The sequence below is a fragment of the Rhyacophila brunnea genome, unplaced genomic scaffold (assembly GCF_057557595.1).
Source record: "Rhyacophila brunnea isolate RB1 unplaced genomic scaffold, BYU_Rbru_1.0 scaffold_12, whole genome shotgun sequence".
Lineage (NCBI taxonomy): Eukaryota > Metazoa > Arthropoda > Insecta > Trichoptera > Rhyacophilidae > Rhyacophila > Rhyacophila brunnea.
The window spans coordinates 28,868,850-28,881,150 of record NW_028232774.1 but is presented as its reverse complement, the minus strand read 5'-3'; the positions used below and the strand labels follow the sequence as shown (position 1 = coordinate 28,881,150).

At 30.2% G+C, this 12,301-nt stretch overlaps 1 protein-coding gene across 2 annotated transcripts in view; it reads left to right on the top strand.

The window, feature by feature from the left end:
- The window catches only part of LOC147078033 (irregular chiasm C-roughest protein-like), a 622,953-nt gene that overhangs the window by 504,856 nt on the left and 105,796 nt on the right, over positions 1-12,301 (top strand). For both annotated transcript variants that reach the window (XM_085940191.1, XM_085940190.1), the window contains exon 6: positions 7,181-7,261. In XM_085940191.1, coding sequence (XP_085796317.1) covers positions 7,181-7,261 — 81 coding nt within the window. The remainder of the gene's footprint in view (positions 1-7,180; positions 7,262-12,301) is intronic.

Here is a 12,301-nt window from a genome sequence, read left to right as displayed (position 1 = left end):
GGTGACCACAATTTAGACGCGTAATTGCGGCACGGACTAATTAAATCGCTGATAAATGTCCCCGTAGATAAATTCATTTCGCCAGGCGGACGTTTTGTATCGTGGATGCATCAGGTGCGTACTCGAGACTGAAATCAATACTTTACTAGAATATTAAAAACGTAAACACTATTATCATATTACAAAATAAATGAACGTTTCTAAAATATTGTGAATTTTTAATAAAAGCTATGATAATTTTACAGCTTATTAATAAAATTTATTTATTGCATATTATTAAAATACACGAGTTAATTGTTTTGAAGAAAATTCTAAGTATCTACTAACAAACCTCATTCTAATTTCCGAACGATTAATGAGAATTACGGGACTATTATTTCCCCTTTGAGTCAAATGTATTTTCATGGGTTTTTTTATACTTGGACCTCTTCAAATTCTCCACTGTATAAGATGTAGCATGTAGTGTGTTCAGAATAGTAAAGTTCAGTTTTCTGCCGCATAGGTCAAGTATATTTTCATTTATTGTAAACGCGTTATCTCTCATCTTATATTTCTACAATATTTAAAGAATTTATTATACACGTCCTCAAAAGTCAAAGACTCAATCCTTTTGTAGGACTTTTACTATATACATACAGGGATCTAAAGTTAAATCATTGTTTCATTATATCTTCTTTGTTTCAATGAATACAGTCAACGATTGGTCTATAGGGAATTTCATGTGTATATTTATGAAATTAATTACTTAAACTGTTTTTAAATTCAAATATATCTAAATTTAAATTGACCTCTTCTCTGTAAATGGTTTATGAATTACACCATTACTGAGATTAAAAAATATCAGGATTTATATAGAAGTCATAGTATATCATATATTAGTTATTCGTAGATTTGTGATATGTATTAAAGAAATTCACTTGGAAAAATATTGCTTGTTATTTGATTACTTAGTTACGTATACTATCAGAGCGTATACTATAATATATACTGGAGCGTGTAAATAAATACATACTATTTTTTAAAAAAGGAATACTGTTAGCACGCCCGCCGTCGGGATTTTTCTCGTTCCTTTTCCCCGATCCGACCCTGAATGTACCAATTAACCTGCTTCCTGCGGAAAATCCTTGAACAAGGAATGCTAGGACGGGGGGTTACTTAGTCCGGCAATTAAGTTTCCGCGCGCAGGGGGTCAATTTTAAACGCCGTATTAATGTCTTTGTTAGGCATTGCAAACTAGATTCTATTTCAATGGCGGAAGGGTAGAGAGGTAAATTCATTGATTGCTTGTATTATTTGTTACGGTTACAAATTTGTCCGGATGATTTATTCGGTGACGCGTTTCCCGCACAATGAATAGGATTATTCGATTAATTATGAATAAACTATACCTCGCACAACAAAGGACTGAGAAATTCTGGCAATTATTTATTAGCTAATTCGATTTTTAAAAAGTAATCACTAGGTACTAAAATTTGTATAAATTCATGAAACGCGAGATCAAAACTTATCACGAAATACCAAGGCAGCATAATATTCAAAGAGGTGTTCGACTCTGAGAAAAACGAGTTTGAAATAAAATAAAGATGAATTTTAAATATAGAACATCCGTCATATAAGTTAAATGAGTTTTCCTGTTGGATTCAAAAATCATTCTTCGGCTAAACAATATCCTAGTCGACCTAGTCTTTTAAAAACATACAAGATTTTTTGTTAATAGGTATATTTCACTTGTAATTTAAAGACGTTTCAAATATTTAATTTCATATTTTTATGTTTTACTTTTACCACGTGTGGAGGTAGGCATCATAATTATTTTTGTAGGTATTAAATATTTGTTTTTTTCGACACCTCAATAGAAAGCTTTTTTGTCAAATCATTATTTCGGTATATTTTTTGGTAATGGGGTATTACTGTGTTTACTATGCTCTTTGTTTGACGTCTTCTAGTTCGTTACAGAGTTTTATTTTATATTAAAAAAAATCTGTTAATATAATATACCTATTACACTCTGTGAAAGCTTATATACTACGCGTAGGATCAACAATGATAATTTACTTACACTCATTCATTCCGTTTTTTTTGGCATTGACTAAAACAGTCTACTAAGGGTCGGCAACCTTTTTAGACTATGTACAAAATTTAAGAATGAAACATTCAATAGAACAAAAATAGATAATTTTGAAGAGTCTCATAAATCTATACATATCGACAGCTTAACCTGCAAACCAGCTAACTCCGTTTGGGCAAAGTGTTCAGGAAGGAGAAAAAACATAATAATTTAACTATCGAACGGAATTTAACAATTCCAAAAATATACATGGATTTTTTTACAAATAAGCTGCACTATGAATTAATATACTATTTTAGCTTCCATTTTATATACAAAGAAATTTTGTATAAAGAGAAGAGTTGTTCCATTTACGATATTGGAAATCTGGCACCTGCAGTTGGCTGTTTTGTTTGAAGAATGATAGAGTATTTATTTATAGGTTTAGCAGTTTTGAAATTTTTTGAGTATGGAAAACATGCTTTGTAACAAAATGCCATCAAAATTTCATTTTTGGTCAAGAGTGCAGTTGGCTGGTTTGGAGATTAAGCAGTTGATATTAGATATAGCATAGAAAAAATATTGGTAACACATGTTTCACTTGCTGTATCTTCAATAAAAAATATATTTGCTTATGCAAGGGTGTAAAAAACTATATTATTTTATAATTTTTAGAAAAAAAATAGTCTTATAAGTATCTTAATGATTAAACAAAAATATTTTTAAATATAATTAATACAGAGCTTCTTAAAGCTTGAAGTGATAAAATGTTTGTGAAATTGAATGACTGAATGTTTTATTTTGTCTAATAAATCAAATATTGTATGCCTAAATCTCACTCATTATATTGGAAACTGATCGAAAAGCGGATTATCCGGTTTTAAATCCGAGGGATTTATTTTGAAACTTTCAATAGAGTCTAATAATTCGTTAAATTCAATAATTTTGATGGTGTGGAATTAATGGACCAGCATCTTGTGGATTGAAAGACTTCTTCAGGTAGATTTTCATCACAATTTTCTTATTTTTCACTGCGCGATTAAATTAAATAAAATGAAAACTCGACAGGGTATTTTTTGTTTAAATTGTATAAAAATAACATTATAGCGACCACAAAAGTAAATTTTAACAAATGAAAATAATAAGAATGCACACTTCGATATTGTCTATCCAAGTGTGGATTACAGACTCAATAATCTCATTGTATTTAATCGCATTGTAATCATAATTTTATTACTTCGTGGAAGAGATATTAAATCAATTCGCACTATTCGTAGCAATTGCCATACAGTAATTATCGTATTTAAAACATTTTCTCAAGGTAAATGTTAAATAATCACTTAGAATCGAGTCTTCGCCAATTTTATTAATATTGTTTTATGATGATATTAATTTTAGTATATTTTTAAAGATGGCCGAGCGGTAATATTGTGTCGGAGTATAATGTCGTATGTGACAAGTTCACATATTATTTGTAATGTGAGTTTCAGTCCAGAGTATGGTCCTAATAGATAGTGGCCAATATCCATTTGTCATGAAAACAGTAATATTCTTATTTTCTTTTAAATCGCTTTAGATAAGGATGTAATGGTTCACAATGCTCTCTGATCTCTCATGACAAAATTAGCATCTTCTTCTTCTTATTCGATTATCTTGTGCATACATTATTTCTCAATTTGTACTGTATATTATTCTGCATTATTATATTGTATATTAGTATTTTTCAACCGTTTTAGGATAGCAACCTAACCTAACCTAACCGAATTTTTTTTTATTTTTTTTAAACGGTACATGTTCAAACACGCGCGTCAATATAATTTTACTCCCTACTTCAATTATAGTTTGTCAATTTATGGCTACGGCCGTATGTTGCAGCTTAACCACTGGGGAATGACATAAAAATGGCGTATTTCAAAAAAACACTACCTTATTCTTAGGTCAATAATTATTATAAAGCAATCATTATTCATAAGATGTTTATCACACTTGAATGGTCAAAGACATAGCTTATAATAAATATCTTTAGAATCATCTTCAAATGTGTTAATGTTGCCGATTTTTTGAATAATAAAATGCCTAATTCTTGTCAAATTTGGGATCACAGAGATTATCAATATAATTTTTTATCGTGAATATTTTACAAAAATTATCTCAAAATAAATTATGCTAATGGTTTTATAAATGCGTTTAAAAATTAATAAATGTAAAAAATCTTAACACCACTGCACAGTTATGTACCGAAATATGACTATATTCTAAAACATTAGAGCGAGAGGTTTAAAAGAATACTATTTAATGTAACAAAAATACTTCATGCAGCCATCAAATGTTTAAAATAACTATGAAGGATAATAAGGCTTCAAAATTATATAAATAAATTATCTACAACGTTTAAGGAGTGTCCAGGATCATGGTTTGAAAATACAATAAAAACTCAATTTTGACCTTCGACGAGCATGTCCCCCCTTAAGTAGGTATTCAAAATATTAAAAAATTACATACTTAGGTTATAATGTTTTTACCTTTATTTATTGTATTAAATTGCTATAATATAAACAATAATTGAAGCGCCTAGTTTCAAAAGCCTCTAAAACGACTTTATGTAGTTCTGAAAAAAATGAGAAAAACGATTTTAGGTAGTTTTGAGAAAAATGAGAAAAAATTATTTCTATTAAATTTGTGAATTTTATGTATTTATTTTCTAATCCGTTACATTCTTAAGAGTATTTTGGCTTTCCATTTTAGGGGTATTTGAAAAGCACACCCAACCATTTTAGCGGGTTTTGAAAAGAACTCTAATTTTTGATCATACGTATTGATGGTTTTTGGCGTTTTTTCAAGCTCAATCTTTGGCCAATAAAAATATCCATCTAAATACATTATCTAACTCAAAAAATTTCAAAAACCGTTTTAGGGGCTTTTGAAACTAGGCGCTTCAATTAACTGTATTCATTGTGTGCTTGCTATTGATTGCCTGAAGATGCCTAAAGGCGAAACCCGGGTCACAAAAAATGACTCAAGTGTTATAGTAAAAAACTGAAATCATTTAGAACACAAATATTTACCTACCCAAAACGATTTAAAATGAATTGTTGTATTATTATATAATATTTAGATAATATTTTAATGACACTCAATTATAAAAAAATAACAATCTCATTTAATAGTCTTCATAGCATAATATGTAATATATATTATATTATATAACATTAAAGACTAATGTTAATATCGTTTGTTTTTAATTGACTTGTAAATCATGTAATGATGTAACTCAGTACAACGTTTTTTTTATATACTTACTTAAGTGTTTGAAAATTGATTTTACTTCCTATTTTTTAACATCCCTGGCTTAATTCTCAAGGATAAAATTATTTTTCGTAACAATTTTCATCTTAACAGTAATAAAATTAGGCCTTCGAGTCGCATGTTTAACTTAAATAACTCGAACGAATGTTCAAACATAATGTACCCCTCTATGCTTTATTAAGATGAAATTTATGAAGCAAATTACTTTTAAGTAACAGTCATAATTACTTTTATAATATTGTTAAAACTTTAATGTTTCCCATAAGTTATACGTTGTAATTTTTTCAATTATTGAAAATGATTAATAGGTACAAAATTAAACCAATTTAGATATTTATAAATTTCATTATTTTGGTTGGTATAGTCCGAACTATTTCATCAAACAATTACTGTAGCTAATAAATTTGAACTAAACACTGAGGAATTCATTGTCATACATTGCAGAATATAATATTTAGTTATGTTGACTTAGTAGCCATTAAAATAGATTATTTTTAAGTTTTTACAGCATTTAAAAATGGTCACATAATAATATTACGATTAAGGGTTGTTTTATCATATTGTTCGTATGAGATATTGGAATTTGAGATTTTTGTGATTATTCAAGTACATTTTATTTTAAATAATGATGGTTCATTTTATATAAAGCTTGATCTGAAAAAAACTGTGCAGCTCTGGTAAATAAATCTCAAAGCATTAACGTGAGAACTGTGTTAAAAACTAATCTACATAGCAAAGTGCAATCATCAAACTTGAGTATTTTACTTTCATAGATTATTTATGCTTTTTTTTAAACCATATTTAATTGTAGCGCTGATTTCTGACTTTGTTTCCTTCCGGAAAAATGGCCATCGAGCTTATTTAATAAAGCTCAGTTGGATGTTTGTTTGATTTTTTTTAGCAGACATTTTTTATTACTACACTAACTTATAATGCTAACTTGATATGGGGACTCGGTAGTATCAAGTTTTTAAACTAGATTATAACTGAGATAGCAAAGAGTGCTTTTCTGAAAATGAAAAGTCTTTTTAGCAATTAAAACCTCAACCTGAGGCTGGTGTGGTTAAATTAGTATGTCTTTCTTATCCATTTCTACGACTTGTAATGTATAGATGCTAAACTAATAAATATCACTGAGAGTTAAGACCTTCAAGATATAACCATATAATAACATTCACAAAATTCATCCCTAGCGAATAGGCCGAAACTGGGTTCTGACAGTCCTATAACAAGAATTTGGCTGCAACGCAGACACATTAATATTAATAGTACTTTAACTACCATTAGCTATAAGGTGTGTTAAACAAATTTTATCTGGCCCCATGTTTCGATAAATCAAAACTCAAGTAATCGTTACAGTAAACGAAGGCATTCCGACCACGTCACACCGTTCTCCCAAATTATTGTTGAGTATTGGATTTGCTAAGCCTTAATAATAATTATATAATATATCTCCTCAAAATTTCTTGTACCACAGGGTGGTAAAAATGGTGGCATCCTCGAATGCATGAGAATCAACCCTAATCGTAGCCAATCTCCATTATAAGATAGTAGAAAACGAAAAACAATTATGTTTAATAAAGGTATACAACACTTTATTTTAATTATTAAATTCAGAAATGACATCAACAACAGTTGTATGTATGTCGAATATTCAGTATATTATTTCTACTATGTATTCACAGTCTAAATATTTTACTACGTATAACAAATTAGTTGTACGTGTGTTGTGCAGATATATTATAACTCTTCATAGTTTTTAAAAGGTATTTAATATTAAGATTATATTATATATATACTGAATTTTTGTTTTTTTTTTTGTTATAGGGGATTATTCTTTGGACATTTCTCCAGTACTTCTTGAAGACGATGCAAAATACCAGTGTCAAGTCAGCCCTGGACCATTAGGTAAGCTAAATATCCTTTAGTTGGGACTTTATTACTTAGGATCGTGAGTTTTCTCGGGATTTTTCTTCAGTCTTCTCGAAGACTTTGCTCTATCTCGCACGGCATTCATGGTTTTCGTCAATATGGAAGCTGTAAAATTCGGTCTGTTAATCTGGAGGAAGCTCTACTTCATCCCCTTCGACCTTAGACCCAACCAAACATCGCGGGTTGTTACCTTCTCTTGGGTTATATGACTAAACATAACAAATATAGACCCCTCAAACCAACCGTTTCTTACCACATTCGGTCTTAATCGAGCTTATCACGAATCCATACATTTGGATATAAAGCATCAGCAGTTTTTACGCCTGGGAATGTCTCAGAAACAGATACCCTAGAGGGCATAGAGTAAACTAAGGTCGCCATGCACTCAAGTGTACGTTGACTAAAAAGTTCCTATGAAAGAGAAGATAACAAAATAATAAAACTAAATTAAATAATTCACAAGATTTAATAATATAAGTGCAAGTACGTTATAACTAAAATTTCGAAAGATCCTGACACCGGTTAGTTATTGTGGTAATATTAATACTTGATTTAAAATACTAAATCCAAAAAGTAACACAACTTAGAAAGCGCTTCCTAGAGTAATTTAAAAATTGCTAGATAACATTATCGCAATTAGATAAGAGACGTAGATGTAGAGTAGTGGTCAGTGCACATGGGCGCGAATCTCAGGGGGCGTAGGTTTGAATCCTGCTGGATGTCGTATTTTTTCAAAAATATTTTTTGATATTATTATATTATTATATTTCAGTATTTTCAAATTACGTATGTTCAAGGAAGAAGAGTTTTAAATGTTTTTTGTTTGTTTTCGACAAAAAATATTCGTATAGAACCGATTATCTACGCAAACACTAAAGACTGTCGGTATTAAATTTATCAAAATATTACTATATTATAACTGAACACATTTCATTTTTTCACAACTCAATTCATATGAGGCAATCGATTAAAATCTATCTCGTGATTGACCGGTCGATCGATTGACATATTGGACATATCTGATAATTTTATAACCTATTCCTGCAACTACATGAGTTGCTTTATGAACCTAATTGGTAGCTTAAATCTCTTGCTTGTGAGTAGATACTTACATGGTCTTATGTAAGTTTATAAGATTCAAGAGATATATATTTATATATATAATCATTTTACCAATACATTTTCTGTTGTTTATTTATTGCTTAGTAACAAGCCAAAGTTTAGGCAGTACTAAATATACGTCAAGCCTTTATGATATAATGAAAGCAGCGGGATGTAGGCTGCCAATGCAAGAATATAATATGTAGACATAATTTCCGTTACATTATATTTAGAATATTTACTTTACCTTTCAGCTATAATATTTATAGCAGAAACGAAAAGCTGTTTTCATCTCGTAAAATAACAATAAATCACATATATATAAATGCAATGATAATACGTAAGTACTAGGTACCTACTTATTTAAAAGGATGGGGTAATGTTATTTTTAGTTGAAATTCTAGAAGATAACTTATATATATGTAATATAGATATTATATTGATATACGTATATAAACTCGATCTGAGAGTATTTCAAATTTCATTCAGAACTGTGCTGAATGTTTCTTATCAGTAAGTCAATCCATCTTTGAAGAGCTAAGGATAAAAAATAGACCCTTCAACCATAATGTCTGATACAACCTTTTCATTTTTTTCTGCCATCTATCTCAGAAACGGAGAGTAGAATGGTGTGGAGAAACTGATCATAATTACCACGTAAATGAACGAGCCGTAAACAATTTTAAAAGTAAATTCATCGTATCTATGAGGCAATAAATTGGTGTTGCCAAGATTTGGAGGAGAAAAATTAATTTTGATTATTTATATGTTATGCATAGCGATTCTAGTCAGCTGAGATTAAGAGACTGGAAATGAAAGAGAATGAATCACTAAAAACGACTAATGTAGAACATCTAAATTTGGAGTAATCCTGACACCGCTTAGTAATTAAAGTATTTTAATACTTCAATTTAAAACACAAAAACCGATTGCTAATAAGTAATGTAATTTAGAAAGCGCTTCAGAGAGTATTGTAAAAACACTGAGGTAGTTTAGTCTGTCGAAATTAGGTAGGACATATATAACACAGTGGTTAGAGCACATGGGCGCAGGTTTTAATTCTGCTGGGTGTCGTATTTAAGTTTTTTTCTAGTGCATATATATTTCTGAGAAGTGTTTTCAAATTATATAAGATATTTTCATTCTACTACGTTCGATGATCTGGTTTGTAGAGTTTCCTTTGAAGAGAAATGAGCTTAATCTGATACTGAAGCTAAGAACAGGACACACAATGGGGAAAAGAAGCTCTGCGATGAATGCGATATTTTGGAGGACATTGTACATATAGTATTACAATGCCCTAAATATGAACGACACAGAGTACAGCTGCGATTTGTGGATATCTTTAAGAATATCGACGAATTGAAAGATGCCCGGCGGTGGGTAGGACGGGAGAGCTTGGCATAATTATAAAATTCTTTAACAGGATTTGAGTGAGGGCTTGATCGGCGGATCCTCTTCAAGATGAGAAGAGGCGATATGACAGCAAGTCGCAGTTAAAGCCTTGGTATAATCATAATATTTAAAAAAATGTAAGATATATAATTATTAAGTATTGTGATTTAACAGGGAATCAAAACTGTTAGTATAAGGAGCTAGTGCTTTTGCGAAGGTCTCCAATGATGCCTAAGTATATAAAAGTATATAGGCCAAACTTCTCAAACGGTAAAGAAGCGTATGTGTAATATACCGACAATACTACACGATGTCAGCAATTTTCGAGCACTCATAGGATTCAATATACAAATTTAACTTCGAAACCAAGATATTGGGTCGGAATAAGGGATATTTCTCACGATTGGTAAAGGAAATCTTCGAAATCCATAGTAATCCTGAAATTAATAATAGGGATGATGGGTTACGGTTAAAAATGTCTTGGATTTCGGCACTGTCAGCAAAATCCAATATTCTATATGTAATATAATATGCTATACTTCATCATTATACATATCTCTTGATACTGGCCTCTGCAACGAGCCCGAAACGTCGAGGAAAGAAAGAAGAAGTATACACGGTGGAAACCCAGAAATCTACTACGATAAAAAAAAAACAACCGTGACAGTCTCAAACATAATATCAATCGCCGATGCTGAATAATTATTAGTAACATAAAATATGATATGACAATAAAACCAAAGTAGCCAGGCCAAGTGAAAAAAGTATTGGCAGTGTCAAGTTAAAAAAAGAACACAGTCGCAGACAGAAGTCCGATAAAAAATCGGAATGTTTTATTCAACAGTTTAAGACGGAGATTTGTCGTCGAGGTGTATTTTTTATTGTTTGAACGCATTCAAGATTTGGGATTTGAACTCTCTTACGTTAAACACAAAGACATCAAAGGACGTCGTCACTCTGGGCAGGGACGACGGCGGAGGGGGGAGGCTTTGAAGGATTACCCATTCTTCCTTAATAGATGATTCAAAGGACCCGAGTACGTCCTTTGGGATGGCCGATAGATAATCATCGGGAAATATAAAGGGGTAAAAAGAGGAAGAGCTGAAAGAAAAATCGATAATATCTGACTGATTCATGCCGTTAAAGATAAACATTTTTTTTTATCTGAAAAGCTTTTTGAGTAAATCTTTTCATTTTATTAGTAAGAAAAAACATTTAAAAAAATGTTTTATCAACGTTAGGCTTTTTAATATACGATACACACATTTTCTGATGTGTATCGTGCCATAACTACTAACTAGATGCAATTCACTATATGGCTTAAAACTCACATAACTTGTTATTGAATTCATTTTACCGCGTTCGATCCTAAAAAAATCATATGGGCCATCACAGAGTAAAGAGTGGAGGTTGTATTAACAGATTTTTTTTTTACGAAAAATGGATGTTAGCCACTTGCTCAACTTACGAGATCCGTACTCTGGTTCTAAACACATATTGAAAAACATAATGTGAATACTCACAACACTATACTATATTTACAAAATATATAGACACATAATCCGTTGTTAACTCTAAAATAAAAAATAAAAAAAAATACATATTTAACTTTCTTCAAAATTTTGTAAAATAATCATTATGTAGCCATATATTAGTATAGTCCAAACTTGATTGAAAATTAATTTTAACACTTTCCATGATATTAATAAATATACACTTCAAATGTACAAAGTCAAACATCAATATTTTACTAACTCAAATCATAATTTAACCGTTAAATATGATGTATTGTTCATATATTCTTATAATTTAGTGGGATATATTTGCTAGGTACGCACGTAATTTTCATTGCTACTGAAAAAAAATAAACAATCTTAGAAGACAATCTCAACGTCCGCTCTTACATTTACGTCTATATGCATTTGAACAACATCCTGCCATTTTTTTTGTTTATTTTTTTTCTCCTTCCTCCCGAGGCAATAAGCCCTTATCAGGACCGGAAGAAGTATGATACTATTTTGAAGTATATCGTAGTTTAATAGAAATTTTATCAATAATCTATAAATCGTTCACATACCAGATAATTTTATCGCGATATTCGGTACTACATTCAACCACTATGACTAATGATTCAATTAAAATCGGTAGTGCACAAGTGTTGATATTTTAATAAGAAAAACAATAAAATGTCAATATCTTACCATTGATCTAGTATTAATTTAAATAAAATACAATATTCGGTTTCGTTCGCTTCAAAGGGATATTTTAAACCAAAATGGTTCAAAGGACATATTCAAATCGATCTTATTTATACAAAATAAAAATAAAATTTAACCTAGTATGTTGTATCTAATAACACATACATCATTTTATGTCTGGTGAAATACTATAGTTATTAAAGGAATACAATTAACTTAAATATAACGGAAATTTTATCGTACTAATTCCACTTTTATGAAATAACTGGACCGGTTTTGACCACCTCAGAGGGACATTTTCAACTGATTTAATAAAAGTGAA